Source organism: Nanorana parkeri, unplaced genomic scaffold (assembly GCF_000935625.1).
Source record: "Nanorana parkeri isolate BGI_ZX_2015 unplaced genomic scaffold, ASM93562v1 scaffold1192, whole genome shotgun sequence".
Taxonomy (NCBI): domain Eukaryota; kingdom Metazoa; phylum Chordata; class Amphibia; order Anura; family Dicroglossidae; genus Nanorana; species Nanorana parkeri.
In genome coordinates, this window is record NW_017307460.1 from 427,107 (window position 1) to 451,053 (window position 23,947).

Here is a 23,947-nt window from a genome sequence, read left to right on the forward strand (position 1 = left end):
TTATCATCACCAACTCCCACTCAATTGTCTGTTGGAAAAAACGTACCTTTCTCCTCCAGCAGCTATGCTCTTGTCTTGCTATTGTGCCTTGCCCGGTGCTTCTGCCCTGACAAAAAAAAGAAAACCTTCCTGCATGCACATTCTCAGGAAGGTACCAAGTGCACAGGAGGGGTCCGGGACCTTAACAAATACACTGTACGTACTTATCGATAAAAAAATCTTGCTTGGAGAGGCAAACTTTGGGCCTCCAGCTGTGCTGCAACTACAAATTCCATTAGTCATTGCAAGGCTCTGACAGCCTTAGACAGGACTTTCCAGAGACAGATGCATGATGGCAATTGTAGTTTCACCACAGCTGGAGGGCTGGAGTTTGTCTACCCCTGCTCTAGTGGATCATATGTCCTTCAGCCCATACTGTGTTGAGCAGATCTATAGTCATAACCTTTGGAAGTCTTGCTACATTTTAGTCTGAAGTGTAACACACAAAAAAGTTCACAAAAACTCTTTAACCTCCAGAAGCTTGGCGCCATGACATAAACTGTAGCTGCAAGTCCTGCTTGAAGAATCAGACTGGACGCAGACCAAACCAAGGAACAACAAGGTAATGTCACCATGAATGGATGTTCAGATCACAAATAAAGCTCAACGGGCATGAAGACCGCACTTACGTCACAGTAATAAAAACATAGGACTTCTTTTGGCTGAGAAACTCAAAACTGCTTCCAGCCCAAGTGACCTAAAATTCCTGGCGACCCAAGAATCTTGGTTTGGCACACTGCGTTCAGGTCCTTCTCGCTCTTTTCTATAAACACGGTTATTTTAAGAAAACACGCATCATACAATGTTCTTGAGATGGAAATTGAAAAGAGCACTGAAGTGCAAAAACAAGTTAGGTCATTTGTAATGAAGGTGGCCGATCTTAAAGAGCCATGAGGTGTTTGAGGTGGAAGCCAGAAGGAATACTCAACTCTTGGAGTCCCTAGATGTGGGATTTCTGCATCTGAGCTCCTATCCTCACCTCCTAGCCTCACCCTTTGTGAAATGTTCTCACATTCCTAGTTGGATTGATCATTTGGGGACACTGGATGGGAAGCCATCTGCTTGCAAGCCTCCATGCTACTAGATGGCATTTCCGAGAGGGTTGACGGAGAAAAGGCTGCACATGTCTAGTATGCTGAGGTTCAATGAAGAAAAGTCAAGAGCCAACTGAGCCGCCATTGGTTCCAGCCAGTGGAGGAGATCCCCAGCTGAACTTAGGTCAGTAGAGAGGGACCTATATGGGTTGGGGAAGGCTGAGGAGACAGTAGTTTTAGTTCTTTAGCCTCCTCCAAAAAAGCGTAACCACTTTTCTTCTTCGTACTCACCTTGCATCAGTAACCTCTGTAGGACCCATTCCAATAATTATACGAGAAAAGATGCTGGCATGTAGACACCTCCAAGCACATGCTTTTTATGGGAGAACCCAAAGGATGGTTTTCTAATCTGTCCAATCACTATATATCTATAGCTGATAGGTGGTAGTATCTATGCGTGCTATAGAGATATTGGATCATTGACAACCCATAAGACGCGACACAAACGCTTGCAAACAGCAACCGAATTTAAAGTAGCACTGTCATCATAATACTTACCAACAGCGAGTCCAGTGAATCCAATCTATGCTCTCTTGCAGAGTTATACCTACCGCTGCTGCAGTGCAAGGAGCATCCCAATAGGGGAAGGAATCAGAGTGCCAGAGAAACGGGATCATCAATGTGCCATTAATTAATGGGCCATTAATCCTTTCATTGTCCAGTCACAGGGTAGGGGTGGAGGGCTTTAAGTCAAGTTGAAGCAGGTTCCCTCCACTGCCAGGCAGGACTGTGCTGGGTAGCAGGTCTGCGTAACTCTCGAGAGTGGAGGGACAGAATACATATCCTTTGGCAGGGAAAACAGCCCCCATATATGTATTTTATGTTTGTATTCATTGTTTTCCTGGAGTCCAGATATAAGGAGGAATGACTTTATTCTCAAGGTAGGCTTCTTCTCAGTCTAATCATTTATATACCCCAATGTGGGTGTTACTATGTAGGAGCTACATTGTGCAAGGGCAAGCTGATGCTGGCCTGTGGCCCTTTCCTGTATGTGTAGCTGTATGCAAATCAGACATCTGTTTTTTGTTTTTAATATTAAGACAAATTATAATTTGGTTTCCTGAGAAGGATAATATCTGGAGGGTAGGTATAAAGTCTCAGCTGTATGCTAATGAGGCCAACACAGGGAACTGACTTCATGATGCTCTTGGGGTAATGGAAGTGAATACACTCAGTTGGGAAGATAAAGTGGATCCTGGTGGAAGGGGTGGAATTTGAGGGCCCCGTAGAACCAAGAGCTTCTATAATGCATAGGGGCTGAGAATGAGGAAGCTTATCACATTGTTCTATAGCAGTGGTAGGCAACATATGATGAATGTGGGCCCCAACTTCAGCCCCTGACATTAACTAGGGGCTGCACATACTATTCAGAGTAAGTACTGCAACATAAGACTGTCATAGAGTGCAGACAAACTACATGAGAAGGTCACAGACTTTAGACACAGAGACTAGGGATATATTATATGGGACTGCCAGAGATCACTGCTACTATAATCCCTTTACATATCCATTCTCCCACTCTCATTACTGAATGTCAGTGCCAGAAGGCCACAGAACAAGTGCCCGAGGTCACAGGTTGGGTATTGGGGATTCTTCACAGAGAAAACATCAAGGATCAAAGTCCACCATCATCTCCAGATTCTGGCAGTGATGTGACTTATTTGACGATCAGTAGATACACTCCATCACCTAAAGTATGCGGACATCCCTCCAAATTATTGAGCTCAGGTGTTTTTCCAGTGAAGGGTATGCAGCGTTAATGCTGCAGCATTCAAAGACATGATAGACAATTGTGCACTTCCAGTCTTGCAGCAAAAGTTTGGCGAAGGTACTTTTCGGTTACAGCATGACTGTGTCCCTGTGCACAATATTGGCTCCATGAAGACATAGTTTCATGGGTTTGGGTTGGAGGAACTTGAGTGACCTGAAAAGAACCCTACAACAGCAAAAAGGTTCCCAGCACACTCACCAGCCAGCATGCAAAAAAAAACCTGTCTAACTGCTAAGGTTAAAGGAGAACTATGGGGTTAAGGCTTTTCCCTATAGATCTCTTTAGGGTAACAGGAAGACACAAACTAGCGTCCTCCCGTCACCCTAGGCTCAGTATACCGCGAGCTGCTGCTCGCGGTATACTGAGGCGCCGCAGCTGAAGCGGATCCCGACAATTGTGCCGGGATCCACCCAGCTGCGTGACTGACAGCTGGCTCTGCCTATCTAGAGGCAGAGCCAGCTGTACCCGCCCCCTCCCCCGTCCGTTCCGCCAGTCAGCGCTGGAGGAGCGGGGAGGGGGGAATCCAGCCCCTCCCCTGTCACGGCGGAGAGCCGTGACAGGATCGAGAGGTGAGCGAACACCAGTATGTGTTCTCTCACCTCCCGATCTACTAAGCCGACCTGTGACAGTCTCATTGTCACAGGTCGGCTAGAACTATGAGGCTATGAGGTGAGTGAAAGGCACTCCCCTCATAGGTCTCCTTTAAAAACAGAGGTTTTAGATACACGTCTTCTGCAGAATATGTGAAAGCCACACAGCCTCGTCAAGGCACCTCCATATAGTGCGGTCCTAACTCTAACCTATGAGAGTCTCCATCTTGGAGCACATGTAGCAAAAGATAAAATTGGGTGCAGGTTTGCCAGGAGGCAGCCCAACCTCCTTAAAGGCACACGGACACACAAGGGACCCCGCACATCACAGCGGCAGCTGAGACCCCTTAGTTTATCACTGCACCAAATCAGTCAAGCAAAACAAATGGCAAACGCACTCATCAACTTGTAACCAGCTTTAAAGCAAGGTGCACATGGAAGGGCTGTTTGCTTTCTTTGCTGTTGTATTGTTTAAAGCCCTTCCATGTGCACCTTGCTTTAAAGCTGGTTACAAGTTGATGAACGCGTTTGCCATTTGTTTTGCTTGACTGTAAAGAACCTTGACCTCAACCCTACTGGACACCTTTGGTATAAACTGGTACACCAATTGTGAGCTGGATCTTCTCATCCAACATCAGTAACTGACCTTACAATTGCTCTCGGTGCTGCATGGGCACACATTCCCCCAGACACACTCCAAAATCATGTGGAAAATCTTCCCAGAAGAATGGAGGCTTGTATGGTCTCAATGGGGGATCAACTCCACATAAATGCCCATGGTTTTGGAATAGGATGTCCATAATGCTCATGCAGGTGTGATGGTCAGGTGCCATTACCTATTTGTGGCCACACTTAATATACTTTGTCACACTAAGGTCACATTGTTATTTTGTAACAAAATAAGAATGCATTACATCTATGTTGTAGTTTGCATTATTTCGCTGAAACTTTCCCTGAAGGTTTACAAGCTCTGAGGCTGCCTCGGTGTATGTAAGTCAGTCACTTTGGCTTGGCACCTCTTTAATTGCAGAGAACTTGGCAGGGCGGCTGGAAAGCGCTTACTTCTAATATAAAAGCATTAATATAAGCTGCAATAACACAGGAACCGCTTACAGCCACAATGCAAATCCCATTAATCTCCATGAACCTGCCGCAGTCACAGGGCTCCGTGAAACGGAAAGGCAGAACTTATTCTAGCTGAGCTGTTAGTTAAAAGAGATCTCCGCTTCCACCCTCATTACAACCTCCTGGGATGCACTAGAATCACATTATCATTAGGCATCTGTAATTATCCTCCTGCCTTTCTTATGGGGGATGTGACAGCCTCTGCCTTGCTTGAAATGTCCAGGAAAAAACATTAAAAGTCTCCTTTGCAATGTTCCTATAATACAGGGGTAGGCAAACTCCGGCAAACTACAAATCCAATCAGGCATCTGCCTCTGGGAGTCATGCTTTTGACTGTTAGAGTCTTGCAATGCCTAATGGGATTTGGCATTTGCCCCAGCTGGAGGGTCGGAGTTTGCCTACCTTGCTCTATCTATATATACTCATTATTATTATTACAGGTATTTACAAAGCGCTGACAATTTCTATGCACCACTTTACATAGTTACACATTCACACCAGTCCTTACCCTCAATGAGCTTAAAATCTAATGTCCCTATCTCACATACATACATACAGGGCCAACTCAGACAGGAGCCGATTAACCTACCAGCATGTCTTTGGACGTGTGACAGCTTCAGTTCCTCTGTCTGCTGGGAAACACTTACCTTTCCCCTCCAGGCAGCAGATATGTTCCACTTCAGCCAAGATCTTAGGCGATTCTGCCCGGGAAGAAAGCTCTGCCCCCTGGATGCACCTCTGAGGAAGGTACCAATAGTGCGGGGGGGGCCTGGCAAATTGTACTATACACAATATTCTATAAGAAAAAAATGGTAGCTTGGAGCCCGGGTCCCCCCGGCCACCTAGGGCCCTTACAACAGTACTGGCCGTCACCCCCTGATGGCGGCCCTGGGTGCTGCCTTCTGCATTCTGCAATGTCTATCAGTACTGCCATCTTCCAGGTTGAAAGATACCCAGCATTTTTCAACCCTTTTCTGAGAACTCAAGCTGTCATGGACACACCCCTGGGGGTGCATCATCACACTGGCCTAAGGTAACTGTACATGAGCAGTTAATGAGGCTCACCAAGTAGAGGAAGGACTTGTAAGGTCACTGGACAAGCAAGATAACAGTTTGTATTAAGGAATATACATTATTTAAGATTTTTTTTTTAATTGTGCGGGAGGGAAGGCATTCATTGGAGGATGTGGGAGGACTGGTGCCAGGGGATCAGTTTCTGTGGAAATAGATGTACTCTTTATATAAAGCAATGATGCTCCAGCAGTGATATCCCGGTGTTGCCTGTTGCAGTATTCAGGAAATGACTATTCTATTTACAGCATAACATTTGTACAATTGCACAATTTTCCTTTTTTTTCAAACCATTCAAATGCTGGGTAAAGGATGCAGCAAAGAAAATATATGAGGGATACCTTTAAATCCTCGAATTCCCATTGCCCCTGCTGGTCCTATGTCGCCCTGGTCACCTTTTTGTCCAGGCAGCCCTGGAAGACCTCTTTCACCTGGAAGACCTGGAAGAGAGAAGGATTGGTCAAGTACAAAACAACGTACCTTGAGTGATATGCAAAATATCAGAACGACAGAAAGATGGAAATATAGATTTGGGGAAGCCAAGGTTGTCAAAGTGATGCCCAGAAGATAGAAGAAAGCATAATGGACGATACATTCATTTTTTCATAACTTCTCTGTTTTATTGCTGACTTTGTACCCAATTCGGCAAACTTGCCCGCACCATAGTGCAGGGTTTGACGCAGGGCCGGATTTAGTCTCTCTGCTGCCCCAAGGCCAGGTTCCTCGATGCGCCCCCCTGTATGCAGGCAGCATACAAGTGAACTTGGCGACATCACTGAGATCACTTGTACAAAACAAGTGGTGGCTTCCCCGCTGTACGCTGTAGCTCTACTTGCCCAAGGCAGGGCTAAATGTACAAAACAACTACACACCTGGCACCCAGAACTGCATGTCCTGGGTGTTGGGAGATAGGGATCCCACACCCCTGCTGCCCCTCTACTCCCTGCTGCCCCGAGGTCAGGTCAGCCTTGTGGGAAATCCGGCCCTGGGTTGACGTCACCATCTGGTCGCCGAGATCCCGAGGAATGTTGAGTAGCCCAAATTTTGTGAGAAGACCTTGCAGTGCAGTGCTGGATCATCTTCTCGCGGGAGTTGGCCTACTCAATATGCCCGCAACTCCCGCCAAAAGGAGACGACGTCACTCTTAAGGTGCCCATACACCTTACGATTATCGGACGAAACTTTTCGTCCGATGATCGAATAGTCGTACGATTTTCGTACAGCAGCCCCATCCTGCCCAGATGATCACAAGATTAGTTTAGCCGTAATTAAGGAAAAGCACCTGGACGAATTGCGGTAATTGATTTGCCGTCTTTTCGTTAGCGCAGGGTAGATCGTACGACTTTTGACGGACGGAAACGCCAGCAACCTTGCGGAAATCGTTGAGATCTAGCAAAGTTTTCAAACATGCTTGACCGTCAAAAGTCGTACGATTGTACAGTACTGTCGGTTGGACACTGCAATGCACACATATGATTATCGGACGAAAAGTCGATCGCATACGAAAATCATACGATAATCGTAAGGTGTATGGGCATCTTTAAAGTGACAATAAACCCTCAGATTTTTTAACATAAACCAATACTGTAATGTGCGCCTTACTGTAATCCATGGTTGTTTCCCTTCTCTTTGCTGCTCTTCCTTTTAAATCTGTATCTGTTCTCATGCTGGGGGACAACTTCTGTTTTGCAGCTGAGTGCCTTGTCTCTGAAATGGATACATGGTGTCTGTGTGCAGGTTCACAACCTGAGCCAGCACTACAGGAAGAGGCACTCAGCTGCAAAGGGAAGTTCTCCCCAAGCATGAGAAGAGAGAGGAGTTAAAAGGAAGAGCAGCAAAGAAAAGGGAAACAACCATGGATTACAGTAAGGCGCACATTACAGTATTGGTTTATGTTAAAAAATCTGAGGGTTTAATGTCACTTTAAGTCGGAAACACGTAAGGAACTTGGTGAAAGGTAAGGCTGGCCATACACTGAACGTTCAAATGAAAACCTCTTGCCAGAACATTCAATAACGCCACCAGAGACTTAACAAACATTGTTCAAAATGTAATTTGATTTTAACATTCAGAAATGAATGGTGTTTCCCGGACCGATTTGACCCCATTAGCTATTAGAAATTTGATCAGACGTTCTGAAAACAAATTGGTTCAAAGCAAGTTCTACTGGTGTAGGACCAGCTGAGGCATATTATTTAAATGTTCCCCACCTTCCCCCAAAGGATTTTTTAGCAGTTTAATGCACAATTTTAGCAAGGGGGAAGGGGGCCCACACTAAATACGCCGACCTTGCTATTTTAGTACAATGGAATCCATATATGTTTGACTTTAGAGGTATGACAGCCCCACTGTGCATATTAAGGGTCGGGACACCAGATACGCACACACATGTTCTTGGTCATTGATTTGCTAAGCAGTGAATGAAGAATGAAGGTGACAGTCCAAGCCCTAAAACTTCAAAACCAAATCAGCAATGGCAACCCCCGTGTTTCTCTTCTGACCAATTCCCTTTAAGTACCTCTGACAGTTATCCCTTTAAGGCGCAGCGCAAGCAGCGGAGACGTTTTCAATTACTGCAACGCATTAAAAGGACAGCCAGCTACGTTTACTCAACTGCCGAAAAACGTCTCCTCGTATTTCCGCCTGCAGCCGGGGGCTGTTTTGAAACACACGCCTGCCATGGCAGCGGCTGTGGACATATTTACAATGTGTTAAATAAATAATCTTGGGAATACAGTCAATGTTTTAAAACTTTAGAGGGGTGGATGGGATCTGTGTATTGGCAGTGCGGGGGATGGAGCATTAAGGCTTTGGCTTCGGTCTGCCTCTGATTCAGAGCAGGAGGGAGCCCGGGAATTGTGGAAAGACGATCATACCGCTTGGTGGTCTTGGTCAGGTGCCAGCGGACAGGTGTTTGCAGAGTGAAAAGAGGCCTGGAGTAATCAGATTATGCAACAAAGCAGCGCAATGAACAACGCTGAGCATCAAAGGTTGGTTAGGGACCGCCAATTGGAAATTCCCCTGTACGCAAAGCGGACCTGTCCTCTGAAGATAGCAGTAGACGCTGCAGATCTCTGCTCTCAGAGAGGTGGAGTCAATGTGAACCCTGAATCTGGAGAATTTGGAGGCCAAGTCAACACCTCAAACCCGTTGTATTCCTCAAACACTATTTGGGCATACAATGCTGGAATTTCAGATGATTCCTCCTGATTCAGCTGTGGGTAGCCCTGTGGGTTTCACCCCAAGCACTTTTTTAAAAAGAGCCGGTCTGAAAATTCTCAGCTGAACAGTTACTGCATCCAACCCGATGTACCTGCTGTTCAGGTATTGCATTCGGGAATACAACAGCCAGCAGCGGGGATTCCTCCATCCATGCTGTTCAGGCTGAATGGTTAGCTTTACACCAGAGATCAAGAAGTACATAGGAGACCATCAATCAAACTGAATGACCCTTCTCTTCCATTTGCTTCTACACTCACCTAGACCAAACAGCTGGTACTTCAGACCCCTTCAGGAGACATCCTTAGACCTGAGACCCAGGGCGTACGGCACCCACTTAATGACTCCACTGGCATTCGCGCAAACACAAGTGCCAACTCCTTTTCCTTTTCTCTTATGCTTTATATATCTATTACATCTTAATTTCTTTTTAATGCACCTATTAACTTTTGTATGCCTTCTGCGACCTCACGCAGCCAGCTATACTTATTTCAGTACTTTTCCTTTGATTTATGGCTGTAGTGACTTTCAGAACTCTCGGGTTATTCTGTGTATTAATGGCCTGTTGTCCTGCACACATCAAGGAGTTACAAATTGCAACGCTATTAAGTGGCGCATCAATCATTATTACAAACGTGGGTTCATTAGCCTGTGCTAGGGGCCATTCTGCATAAACACAGGGTAAAAACATATCAATCAATCACAACTTATGCTAAAAACTATGTTAAAAAAAGAACTTTTAAAACTCCTTTCCTGAGTAGACATCTTGGGCCTCATTTTGCAAAAAAAAATCTTAAAGGAAATTTTAGAATTTGCAGTGCCTGAGTTATGGGTGTTTTACATTGTGTCTTTGTACTCACCGAGGGGGGCTGTTGGCAATGGCAATGTTCCCGCTAGGTGGGTAGGATGTTTTACAAAGGGTGGGGAAGGGTTAGGACCTTGATCAGGATTGTTTTGCTGTCTGAGTCTCCATTGGGAAGATTGCACTTACTTCCTGTCCCAATGACTGCTGCACAAAAGGTATGAAGAGGTGGGACAGAGCCTGACCATCTCAGCTATGGTCGTAGGTTGCATAATACATAAGTGAAAGCACTGTAAATTCTGGTGCCTGGCCAAGAGTCCATAGTCCACCAAAGGTTTACTTAAAGCCCATATCTGGGCAAGTGTGTGATAAAGAGGGCCCCCACCCTGTGCAGTACCCCGCCCCTTCCCACTCCATTTTTTTCTCTTTACCTATCTCTTTTCTGTCAATAGAAAACCATTGTGGAAGTTCAGATGATGTCAACTCCCTGAACTCTGATCCTCCTCTTTCAGCAGCACAGGGTGGCGAGGTCTGCAGGGAACCTTACCTGAAACAGGTACACCCTACACTCTACAGAGCTATACCATACACCATGCAGAGCTAGGGGGGTGTTGAGAAGACCAGTTCCTAATGCACAGCTAAGCATCTCAGGTGACTAGTCTCCTCAACAGGAATTGCTGTCACTACAGTAGTTAGTGGGCAGTATTTACTGATCAATTTTTTTTGGTTATGGCCAGACAGCAACTTAAATCCCCAGCTGATAAGTGAATTTGCGAAAGGAAAACCTCTTTTTTTCCCAACAGGAGCAAGCTAACAACAGGGAAGGATTGTTAAGGGAGGATGGAAACCTCTGAGGTGCACTGGGTGACCACTATTGGATGACTAGCAGGCAGATGAGAACAGCAATCACTGGAAAAGAACAGATTGTAAAGGAATCCTATCTACTGGTAATCTGCCCCCTACTTGCCCTCAAACGTCATTATGAGTTAGGCACTTGATCTTTTGACATTATGTTTCAAGTATCAACAGTTGTTCCTCACTCCTGTAAAGATGGTCTAGCTACACTAGGTCACAGTACCAGTGCAAACATTGGACCAGGACCACCCTCCTTAAAACACTTTTATTTATCCTCACAACTCCGCTTTATTGTCTGCAGTTTATAACACTATTATGCAGAATACATTAGATGGAAAAGTAGTAGAGGAGCAGTGCAGGGCTGTCTTCTCCTTGTGTCCTTTTCTTACGTTTGGTCATCAGATACACCACTGGACAATAAAGGGGAAGTGGCCAGAATTTGCATGGTGGAGGAAGTAGCGTCACACCTCTTCAAGGCCCTTTAACACCAAAAACGTATAGGCCATTTTTGTGCTCAATCATGAATCTGGGGAAGTGCCTGTATAGACCAGAGGCCTCACTTGTGCATATCAGATATTATCAGTCCTCTTGATGGATATAGATCTTCCTGTGAAGGGGATAATAATTGCCTTTGTGGGACCTCCCATCTCTGCAGGCACATGTGGGACCAGTTTGGGAAGTAGCATTCATATTACAGGCGTACAGATGGAAGGATTGAAAATGAAATGTCGGCACTGTGGATAATTAATGCAAAGGAACAAATCTTATTAGACCAATAAAATCTAAGGAGACAAGGTCATAATCACTCAGGATTTCCATTTCCAAAATGTGGGAATATATGTAAACTGATGGTGACAGCCAGTTTATATCTCAGCCCCATTTGAAATAAAACTATATTTAGAAGCCTCAAAGCACAATGATGGACCAGTGCCCATGTAAATTCTTCTTTCTAGGTTTCCAGCATTGCATAATTTGGGTTTTTTATTGTTAGAAGAATATTGATTTTTTTTCGGCCAAAAGCCATGGCGGGAAACTTCACCTGCAGCGCCACCTACCACATGTATTACTCTTCCAGCCAAACATATCAAGTGACTTATATGGGGCAAAGTGCCGGTATTAAAAGGAATTAATAAACTGCAAGCAGACAACATTCAACTTGTATTTCTGTGACTGCTTAGATTAGCTCACCTCCTTCTGATAACGTTAGTTGTGCTTGCGCTGCCTGTTACGCTGATCTTTATGATGGGGGTACCCTGTCAGTGCATGGGTGTTTTGCTAAGCCTGGGGAACTGGGGTAATGGAGTACAACTGCAGTGAGGGTGAGGAGTATCCAGTGTTAACAGAGCCGTAGCTAGCTCCTTTTGCGCCCGAGGCAAGAAAAAACGTGCCCCCCAACGGACGTGTGACGTCACACAGCGCCGTGCATGCGAGGCATTATGTAATGTCATGCGCCCCGCCTCCAGGATATGTTTTTTCATTTTTTTACATTTTCTATTTCTTTTGTATTATTTCCTTTTATTATTTTATTTATTTGCAATTTTTTTTTTTTTTTTTTTTTACTGTTGGTTGGGGCTTTGGGGAATTATTAGGGGTCTAAACAGACCCCTGATATTTCCCTTTTAATATAGAAAAAGAAATTGAGGACACAAAGTCTTCAATCTCTTTTTCTGCAGACTGTTCTAAATGAATGGAAAGTACAGCGGCTTTTCATTCATTCAGAAAATATTTACCATCAAGCAGATTCTGAATGGAGAGAAGCCTCTGTACAGAGTGAAACTCATTGAAAAAACTTCATTGAAACTTACGAATGAACAGGAAGTGATGTAAAGCACATCCTGTTCATTCATAACTGGGGACACATAGTACTATCTGCACCCATCTGCACCCGAGGCGAGAGGCTCAGTCGCCTAGGCCTCGGTATGGACCTGAGTGTTAATATCTAAGGGTAAATGGTATTGTAGGTTTGGGTTGTATGTTTGCATTGGTTTCTTTTATTCTCAATTAATACATTACTGTATATAAAGCAATTCAGACACAGATACTCATGTACACCAACCCCAAGGCTTGATAAAGGTGGTTATCCTAGTTAAACATGCTTCAAAAAAGATGAACTAGCCACTACAATATGTTTCGATTAGGGATGCACCAATACCAAGTACCATACTCGATACAAGTACTTGTAAAGATACTTTTCCAGCTCCAAGACTAGACTAGAGAAAAATTCAAAAGTTAGGAGGCAGCTGTCATGTGTAAGGGGCACACAGAACTCTTGGGATTTGTACATCTCTGTTTTAATGTATGATTTTGTTTTTATAAACATATATAAGAGATGCACCAATACTATTTTTGCAAGTACAAGTACTGATACATTTTTGTTTAGTGTCATGTGACAGTTTTTCTAAAACAATACAGACTAATGATTTCAGGACAGTGGTGGAGCGCCGGAGCCAGGTCCCAGCTGCAACCGCTGTAACCCTGGGAGTTCTCATGAAAATGCCGAGTATCGGCACTGGAATCTGAACTGGTATCGGTACATCCCTAGTTTTGATCATGGAACAACAAAAAAGTTGGATTTTGGATTATTGGAAATATATCATCTTAGTCCTTAAATCTTACCTCTTAATCCAGGCAGTCCAGGAACGCCGGGAACACCCTCCATTCCTTCATGACCTTGGTCTCCCTTTGGTCCAGGAGGACCTTGAAAAAGTGAAACAAAAAAGAGATGTCAACAAATGTAAATAGACCAGAGCCTTATATGAACAGAGGTTGTTACTGTTGTGTTCCTCATCAACGTTATCAGTCAGTTTATTCCCTCAGAGCATACTAGAGAACAATTCTGAGAAGAGCAGCCCAGACATTGCCTCTATGGACTTCAGCCTAGGAATGTTATAGTGTCTCCAGGCCAGCACGAAGATAAGTTCCCTCCACCATGTTTTGAATAGAAAATGGGTTGGGTTATGTAGTCCTGTCTTGCTTTGGTTGTCTTGATACAGGGGAGTATTGCCACAAGACATAATAGGTATTACTGGCAGAATCACCGAGTTAGAAAACAAATCTCATAAAAAAGAAAACTAATGCAGCCACCACATCTAAGGACTGGTAAAATACACTTTAACGTTCAATTTCGTTCATCCATAGTCAGCAGTGAGGTATCTTACTCAGAATGTTATAAATACATTGTGTAATTGTTCCCACTGGCTCTCCAAACATGCGGTGATTGAGACCTCTTGGCAGTAGGAGATGGGGAATACGATGAGACATTAATAGTATCTACAACACTTTTCATCGTAGGAAACAAACAACACGTCTCAGCGGCAGACAGGCCTTGTCACAATGTCAATACTTCAATGGTTTCCCTGGCAGAACATTTGTAACCGCAATATTCAATCATCCTATGGGAAGAACACAAAACAGATTTAGGCTATCTCAAGTTTTCTTCCCTTCGGAGACCTCTTGACAAAACATCATGACTCATGTAAACCTTATGCCCCAAATGTTTGCAAAAATTGAACGAGGGTCCTGATTCCTCTTTGTAGATCTATAATTATTACTAGAGGGGTCTCCAGCAGGAGGAAGGAGGTCCTGATTCCACTATATAGATCTTTATTATCACTAGAGGCATCTCCAGCAGGAGGAAGGAGGTCCTAATTCCACTATATAGATCTTTATTATCACTAGAGGGATCCCCAGCAGGAGGAAGGAGGTCCTAATTCCTCTATATAGATCTTTATTATCACTAGAGGGGTCCCCAGCAGGAGGAAGGAGGTCCTGGTTCCTCTATTTAGATCTTTAGCTATCACTAGAGGGATCCCCAGCAGGAGGAAGGAGGTCCTGATTCCTCTATATAGATCTATAATTATCACTAGAGGGATCTCCAGCAGGAGGAAGGAGGTCCTGATCCCTCTATATAGATCTTTAGTTATCACTAGAGGGATCTCCAGCAGGAGGAAGGAGGTCCTGATTCCCCTATATAGATCTTTAGTTATTACTAGAGGGATCCCCAGCAGGAAAAAGGAGGATTTTCTATGGGCCTGCTCACCTCGGCCAACCGGGCAAGTGACCGGTATGCCTGATGGCCAGTCCCACCTTGTGCCTTACTGGTTTGGGAACAGCATTTCTTTGCTGCCCCCTTGAAAAGTGCCGTTTAGGGCAAATGCCTTGTTTGCCTTTCAGTGGATACCCCCCTGCCATAGCCTGTATCATAAAAAATGTTAACGATGTTATGCTTAAAACTGCAGGAAAAAGATCTACCTGTAAAATAAGAATAGGGACTATACCTTCCTTGTAGTGGAAGGAAAGAGACATTGCTGAGTTGGGGTTTTAAGACACAGGCCCCTGAAAAGGTAAGCGTAGAGCCTCTCCTTTTTACCGCTATGTGTTTTTGCTGTAATGACAGGGTCACTTTAAGCTGAAATGCCAATATGCTTTCTGTTGTACCTGCCTAAGGATCTATAATTCTGTACAGCCCCATGCAGCTTCATTGGGCAACCAGGAGATATGTGTGTCACCTGCCCAGCGGTGCAATGTGGTAGACAAGACTCAGTCCAGAACTATGAATTCCTTCTGCAGGTAGAGGGAAAACATTCATGCATATAAACGATTGAGCTGCTTTGCCTGGACTTCCGCTCTAAAGAACAAACAGCAAAACATCCAGAAGTGGATGACATCCAGACAACCTCATCATCTTCTGCCTCACCCCAACTACTACATGCCTTCAGTACAGATAGGCCGCACAGAAAAGGAGACGGCATCCAAGAAAAGCTGAGATTTGGTGAGGAGGAAGGAGGAGAGACAATCGCTGGAGGCCAAACATGTCATGAAAAGACTGCTTAGCCTTGAAGCTCACCTCGATTATCTTCATCTAAATAAGAAAACAAGTTCATTCGCAAGTTAACTAAACACATGTAGGAGGGCATGACATACAATGTGGAAGGGAAGAAAACAAATGTAATAGTAATCAAAACTAGCCTAGTAGTGAGGAAGAGAGATGATGTTGGAGAGTGGATGTCTATGGTTATGTATTATTGTTGGGGAGAGGATGTCTATGGTTATGTATTATTGTTGGGGAGAGGATGTCTATGGTTATGTATTATTGTTGGGGAGAGGATGTCTATGGTTATGTATTATTGTTGGGGAGAGGATGTCTATGGTTATGTATTATTGTTGGGGAGAGGATGTCTATGGTTATGTATTATTGTTGGGGAGAGGACGTCTATGGTTATGTATTATTGTTGGAGAGAGGATGTCTATGGATATGTATTATTGTTGGAGAGAGGACATCTATGGTTATGTATTATTGCTGGGGAGAGGATGTCTATGGTTATGTATTACTGTTGGGGAGAGGATGTCTATGGTTATGTATTATTGTTGGGGAGAGGACGTCTATGGTTATGTATTATTGTTGGAGGGAGGATGTCTATGGTTATGTATTATTGTTGGGCAGAGGATGTCTATGGTTATGTATTATTGTTGGAGAGTGGATGTCTATGGTTATGTATTATTGTTGGAGAGAGGATGTCTATGGTTATGTATTATTGTTGGAGAGAGGATGTCTATGGTTATGTATTATTGTTGGAGAGAGGATGTCTATGGTTATGTATTATTGTTGGAGAGAGGATGTCTATGGTTATGTATTATTGTTGGGGACAGGACTTCTATGGTTATGTATTACTGTTGGGGAGAGGATGTCTATGGTTATGTATTATTGTCGGAGAGAGGATGTCTATGGTTATGTATTACTGTTGGAGAGAGGATGTATATGGTTATGTATTATTGTTGGGGAGAGGATGTCTATGGTTATGTATTATTGTTGGGGACATTACTGATGGTGAGAGGATGTCTATGGTTATGTATTATTGTTGGGGAGAGGATGTCTATGGTTATGTATTATTGTTGGGGAGAGGATGTCTATGGTTATGTATTATTGTTGGAGAGAGGACGTCTATGGTTATGTATTATTGTTGGAGAGTGGATGTCTATGGTTATGTATTATTGCTGGGGAGAGGATGTCTATGGTTATGTATTATTGTTGGAGAGTGGATGTCTATGGTTATGTATTATTGCTGGGGAGAGGATGTCTATGGTTATGTATTATTGCTGGGGAGAGGATGTCTATGGTTAGGAGGGAGTTTTATGGCACAGAAAACAAGTCAGATGTTGACCTCTATAGGTGTGGATCAGGGACTCTTTCCTCCATTGTTTCTGGAAGAGGCAAGATTAGGGGATTCTTCCCCCCATACTTATTGCTGTGCGGGTCCCTGCTGAGGAGAGTCATCCTCTCCATTTGTCTTGTTGACCATTGTCATGGATACATAAAGTGAAGGGAAAACCTCACCTATCTTTCACTGACGATAACTGGGCTTCGCCTGTTTTTCACTTGTGACACCCAGGCCATACTTTACATTCACTGGTGACACCAAGGCCTCATCTGCCTTTTGACCTCCAGGCTTCACCTATCTTTCATTCAGTGACACACAGGCAACATCTTTCATTCACTGGTGACACCAAGGCCTCCTCTTTATTGCAGAGGTGACGACTTGGCCTCGCCATAAGTACATCAGGTGTGCAGAGCCAGGAACTCAATTAAGGCATGGCAGGAGCCCCTCATAATGAGTGTAGCCGCTATGGGGACCCCGTAACTGAATGCTGGGATGGTGAGAACCTTTCATAATAGGCAAAGCAGGTGTATAACCCAGGAACTCAGTGCAGGGATGGCGGGAGCCTCTCATAATGGGCACAACAGGTGTTCAGAGCCGGGAACTAAGCACAGGGACCTTGCCAATGGAGTCCCAGAAATACTGAAGAAACTGTCTCCTTTAGGTGGATTGACCATTAAAGCTTCATACTGCCAAAGTGAGAAAAAAAAATTATAACACAAATAGCATAATGAAATGTAAAAAAAACTTATGAAATTTGAAAATAACGTAGATATCTACACAACGTGTGAGCACATGGGAGGCATCTGTGCTTTTTCTTTTTAATTTTACAGGGTCAAAAGGTTGAGTTTCACTTCAGCATTCTGGGACTGTTTCCACATTATAAATATCGAAATAATTTGGTTTAATTTGGTTTAGAAGGAGAAAAACATTTCTATGGAAAAGAAGAAAAAAATTCTCCCAAAGTAAAGCACACGAGCCGTTCTGAGATCCTTTAAACTCAGTGGGAGAACTTGTGTGTTTTATGGTGGTGGAAATAACGTAGAAGGGGCTGCACCTAATTACAGCCTCTAGTACAAGCCAGAAGTTGATCTTGTTACTCTCCCAGATCCCTCGTAAGCTCGAATGCATATGGCACTTTATGGCGAGCGTGTGGAAGGTTCTGGAAACAGTTTGTTCCAGGCCTCTATCAGATGGTGAATGAGCCATACACAGAGCCAGGGTCTGCTCTTTGCGTTATAATACCCATACGGACCCACCTAGAGGCTTATTTACCAGAGGCTGCCCAAAAAACAATAACCCATAATTACTGTTGTCATACAATCTGATCTTGATTTGTTTGAGGCCATCTTAAACTTAAAGGAGAATTATGAGGTGAGTGCTTTTCACTCACCTCATAGTTCTAGCCAACCTGTGACAATGAGACTGTCACAGGTCGGCTCAGTAGATCGGGAGGTGAGCGAACACATACCGGCGCTCGCTCACCTCTCGATCCTGTCACAGCTCTCTGCCGTGACAGGGGAGGGGCTGGATTCTCCCCTCCCCGCTCCGATCCTCCAGTGCTGACTGGCGGAACGAACGGGGGAGGGGGCGGGTACAGCTGGCTCTGCCTCTAGATAGGCAGAGCCAGCTGTCACTCACACAGCTGAGCGTATCCAGACATAATTGTCGGGATCCGCTTCAGCTGCGGCGTCTCAGTATACCGCGAGCAGTAGTTCACGGTATACTGTGGCATCTCAGTATACCGCAAGCTATAGCTCGCGGTATCCTGAGCTTAGAGTGACGGGAGGAGGCTACTTTGTGTCCCCCCATTACCCTTAGGACAACCATGGGGAAAAGCCTTAACCCCATAGTTCTCCTTTAAGTAGACCCAGTCAGTTCCCTAAATGAATCCAAACAGCAGGTCCCTGCAGTAGAAGGACAATTATGCTCACCTCTCTGGTGGCCCGTGTAAGGACCATACACATCTGCCCGCCTAGCTCTTAGCAACCTGGGATGCTCTGCCCATCATTCCTCTCGCATTCACTTCTGCCCACCCGCTCTGGTTACTATGAACTGGGCAGGGAGATGTTTATGGCCCTTACACATCTCCTTGTTTTTGGCTCTTAGCAACCTGCAACACTCTGTCCGGTGTCCTGCCCAGCTCCTGGCAACCAGTGATGTAACTGCTTGCCAGGAGCTTGGCGTGACACCAGTCAGAGTGTCCGGGGTTGCTAAGAGGCGGGCTGGGAGATGTGTATGGGAGAGGGGTGGGGAGAGACAAAAAGTCAGCAGTCTTCGAAAGTTCGCTGACCCACGAAGCCATGCCCAGGACATGTGCCATATGTGCCATACCCTGGATACGCTACTGACTTCTCATCAGATGCTTTGATAAACAAGTATGAATCTATTTTTAAGAGGGACTTCAGCCAAGTAGGATTAAGCACTACATTTCTTATGATTTCTAAGAAGCCCTGGAACTGTACAAAATTCAGAAAGCGCACTCATTTTATTTGCAATTTATATAAAGAGTCAACAGGATTTTCAAAGTGCATCTGATTCTTTGCTGTGCTAGCTCACTGACTGAGAACTTCAGCGGATGGTGCTTGCCACCAAGGAACATGCTAGCCTGCAGATATTAGACAACGATTCAGGACAATGTAGAGAATAAAGCCACTGGTGAGTGGTAAAAAAAAGTTTTAGCTACAGAGAAAGCAGGTGGAATTATAAATGCAAACTTGTTTGACCACATTGTGCCTCTGACAGCTTTAAAATGACGTTAATGAAACAGACGCCAGCAAAAGATAAAGCGATAGTACAAAAAACATAAATTGCAGTCATGCCTGATTAACATTAAACTGATGTTTCTATTGGGATTATGGAGGTGACAGCGAGTACACAGAGGAATCACAGACACCACGTGCGGGGAAACCATCTGTGGACCATCTCCTCGGTCATGTGCTATCAGCAACCCAGATCTCCACTCGTTCCCTTGATCTTGTCTTCAATACAAACAACTTGTTCTTTTCTCATTTCACCTCGTGTGACTCCAGAGGGTGGTGACCCGTCTACAAAGCCAATTTCCACTGCAATTCTATATGTTCATTATCTGTTACTGCTGGAAGTCTTGTTAGCGACAGGCAGATAATATTTTGTATGGAAGCAATGCACCCAAGTCACCCCTTTCAGTAGGATTTGTAGTTCTAGAACCTTGGGGCTGCTGGAGAACAATTGGGTAAACCTTGACAATTACAAAGCGACCAATGGGACCTCTATGACCTTAGAAGATGTCATCTGCTCACTTAAGCTAATCAGAAGTCAGAGGTGGGCCAGACGTAACCAGCAAATCCCACCACTACACCAGTGTAAAGCACAGAAAAGTTTTAAAACAGAATTTATCCACATGTCCAACTTCCTTTACAAACCCCAAAGACAAAAGGTTTATTGGTCATTTTAAGATAGTAGGATGTAACCAAGTGGTTGTTCATAAAGCATCAGTGGTATCACACAGGAGAAAGAGGATTAAATCCCGTGCTACTCCATACCTGGAAATTCTCAGTGAATGGATCGAAAGAATGGTGAGAGAGGGCGTTGGTTGGCTGTCACGGCTCCAGGGGTGTGAACCCACAAGCGAGCAGGTGGCATGGGATCCCCCCAGAGCACAGGGTCTAAGTGCCAGCTGGTATTCTGCCAGGGACCCCCTCATGGAGGTTTGGGCTTAGCTGCATGCTGAACCCAAGTCGCAACCCCTGGGATCACCTTAATCATGTGTGGAGAGTACCCATACACATAGAAGACAGAGAACGTGGCTGCATTCCAGTAAGCACTGGCAAAGGAGAGATGGCAGCAAAAAAAAAACAAAGACCCATAAAACAAACCAAAGATCAGGGCTGGAGGCAGATAAACGTACTCAGGAGAACAAGCTGAGTTGGTACACAAAAGGTTGAGCCAGGGAAAAAGCAGGTCAGGAGCAAAGGAAAAGATGGGAGCTCGGAGGCAACAGAAATATTGCTCAAGCAAAGCAAGCTGGTCTGAGCAGGATTTAAATAAGGAGAGATAGAGAAGGCTGGATGGTAGAGAAAAAACAAGGTATATTAAGCATCAGGTGAGGCGGGTGAGATCCATAGCTGCTAGCTCTCTGAAGCAAGAGCGGAGCACATGCTTGTAGAACCACTGGTACATGAAGACTCACAACAGCAAAGATGTCAAACCAAATACAAACTTGTTGGAGCATAGGTCGGCAGCTGATCTGTGACATTGGCCTGCATGGGCAAAATACAGGTTCATGGTAAAGAAGCAAAATTTGAAATGCTATTTCACCAATTTGAGTGTTCGTTCCCATCCACCATGCCTTCATTGATTCAGATGGTGAATATCTGAGCCTTTTCTACAGGGTACATACCACTAAAAGCAAGGTAAGAATCCAATGTAATGTCTAGGGGGTTCCCCCTTGAAGCAAAACATTTTAAAGATATTTCAAACGTGTACCATGAGATCCAATAAAATAGCCCTTTAAAGAAATTCCTTCAATACATGGTCTGAAACAAGGTGAATTTTTTAGCCTGCTGCTATGACATGCCTGGCTAAAAGTACCTGACCACACACCATTCTTAAGAGTAGGGATGCACTGATAATAGTATGGGTATCGGTGCCGATAGCGAGTATTTGGGCAAGTACTCGTACCAAATGCTCTGATACTTATCCAGATACCGGAACTTCCATTCAGAGGGAGGTTTGCTTTGACCGGCAGTGCCGCGAGGGAACATGGAGCCGGCTTCCTGGCCAATCAGGAAGCCGGGCCGCCGATAATGACCCGCCTCCCGGCTTCCTGATTGGCTGGGATGCCAGCTTCATGCAATTGGCTGGAAAGCCGGCTTCCTGCACAATCAGAAGGCGAGCCGGCTGTTTGGCCAAACAGCATGGAGTTGGCTTTCCGGCCAAGCAGGAAGCCAGGCAGCAGGTAAATTACCTGCCTCCTGGCTTCCTGATCGGGAAGCTGACTCGATGCTAATTAGCTGGGAAACCGGTGTTCTATCGAAAGCTCCGACTTGTCGATCTCTCCGACTGGGCACGTCACATCCGGTGACTGCCAGTAGGAGATGTACAGCAGATGGAGCTATTGCGCATGGGCAGAAAATCCTTGTCGAACTGTCTAACTATTGCCACTGCGCCTGCGCGGCTAGCGGCTCATCGGATTCTATAACCTAGTACAAACTGATATTTGTCCTAGAAGCCAATAGCCGCGCAGGCGCAGTGGCAACTGTGGTTGTAGAAACAATCATGTGGCCGCACAGGCGCTGTAACATAATATAACCTTTGACTAGGTTATAGAATCTGATGAGGCATGGAGTCAGCCAAACAGCATGGAGCCAGCTTCCCGGGCAATTAAGAAACTGGGCAGCGGGTAATGATGTGCTGCCCGGCTTCCTGATTGGACGGGAAGCCTGCCCCATGCTACCGGAAGTGTATATAATTATTGGTACTCGCACTCAATACCAAAAAACTGGTATCGGTGCATCCCAACTTATGAGGGCACATTTGAGGTGATTTTGAAACAAGCTGACGTTCTTTCAAGGTCGGACGGGATATAATACAAGAGACAGCAGAGAATCACTTTAAATATTGCCACTTCAGATTAAGTTTCATTGGTTGTATGCAAGAGCTCTATATCAGAGCATATGGAACAGGGAGACTAATATGATAAGATGTTAAGTCAGCAATTGAATTGCCTTTGGAACCAGGAGACATTTAACAGCTAAGTGTTCACAGCTGGAACTCTAAATTACATCCGATAAGATCTCAAAAGCTCAGAGACCATGAGAAGAGTTGGGCTGGCTCCGGGCTCCGAGTGCTGGATGGATTTAATTGGACCTGACCTAATTCTGCTAAATCATGAAAGCCTCAATGACAGATTGGAAGATCACATGATAATTAGTTTGATTGCATCACTGCAATAACAATCAGACCATTCACTCTACGGTGGGGGTCCGATCTTGCCTCATTGTTTGTAGCCTCTAGAGATCAAATACGATACAGTATACTAATTTATTTACAACTAAAACCTATAACTGAACAGCAGCTGAGGGACGGAAATGGATTTTCCACTTGCTGTCTGATAGTGGAAACCCCCTTGAAGTATATTTAAAGACAAGCCTTCTCTTTTTTGGATAGAGTAGGGAATGGTTAGAAATTAGAAACTTTTGGTTTTCCCACTGGGGAGATTTCCTTTACTTCCTGTCCTGTAGACACAACAGGTGGTACGAGGAAAACTCTCAAAAATGCAGGAAATTCCCTTTCATACAGCTGACATTGAGACAGGTGTCCCCCATTGAACATGCAATGGTCTCCCAGCGAAACCAGTTAGGTTTCTACCCGCCAGCCTGAACCCTTGAAGTTGCAGAAGCAAGTTGACATCTATTGTATGGTCTGAAGGGACCAAGACTTGGGGAAGGAAACGCTGAGATAGGGGGCACTAGGGGGCATTTGTTGCACTAGAACAAATGCTACCCATGCATAGCGGTGGATGCATATTGGATTGAGATGGTTGTCTTATTGTGCAGCAATGGTGTTGGTACATTGGCCACAGAGCTTAAAGTGACATTAAACCCTCAAATTTTTTAACATAAAACAATACTGTAATGTGCGCCTTACTGTAATCCATGGTAGTTTCCCTTCTCTTTGCTGCTCTTCCTTTTAAATCTGTATCTGTTCTCATGCTCTGCAGAACTTCTGTTTTGCAGCAGACTGCCTTGTCTCAGGAATCGATACACGGTGTCTGTGTGTAGGTTTGTATAGGCTTGAAACCTGAGCCAGCACTACAGGAAGAGGCCCTGAGCTGAAAAGGGAAGTTCACCCCAAGCATGAGAAGACATGAGGATTTAAAAGGAAGAGCAGCAAAGAGAAGGGAAACAACCATGGATTACAGTAAGGCACACATTACAAAATAACATTTTATAATCGAAACAGAAGTAAAATTTTCCTTTAATCATCTTTCCTGGCAAGTACACCAAGCCTCTCCGATACTTGGTGTGCCTGTACAACTGCTGGACTCCTTTCACAACGCAAAATTGATTGTTCTTTGTTCTGTCATTCACAGATGTTTGATTAAGACCAATTCTCTGTTTAATTTCGGGTTTAGTGCACTGCGGTTTTAAACACAGAGAAGGGAAAAAACTGGTTTATAAGGCATGTTTGCAGTTAGATAAACTGAACGCCTTCCAATAATTTTAGGCGGTACCAAATAAAAT

The 23,947-nt window shown here is 44.6% G+C and overlaps 1 protein-coding gene across 1 annotated transcript in view; it reads right to left on the bottom strand.

Annotated features, from left to right (window-relative positions):
- SCARA5 (scavenger receptor class A member 5) overlaps nt 1-23,947 on the bottom strand; it is a 202,323-nt gene that overhangs the window by 83,823 nt on the left and 94,553 nt on the right. Inside the window, exons 5-6 of the mRNA XM_018568477.1 lie at nt 13,183-13,263; nt 6,032-6,130 (exon numbers count right to left, since the gene is read on the bottom strand). Of these exons, the coding sequence (XP_018423979.1) occupies nt 6,032-6,130; nt 13,183-13,263 (180 nt within the window). The remainder of the gene's footprint in view (nt 1-6,031; nt 6,131-13,182; nt 13,264-23,947) is intronic.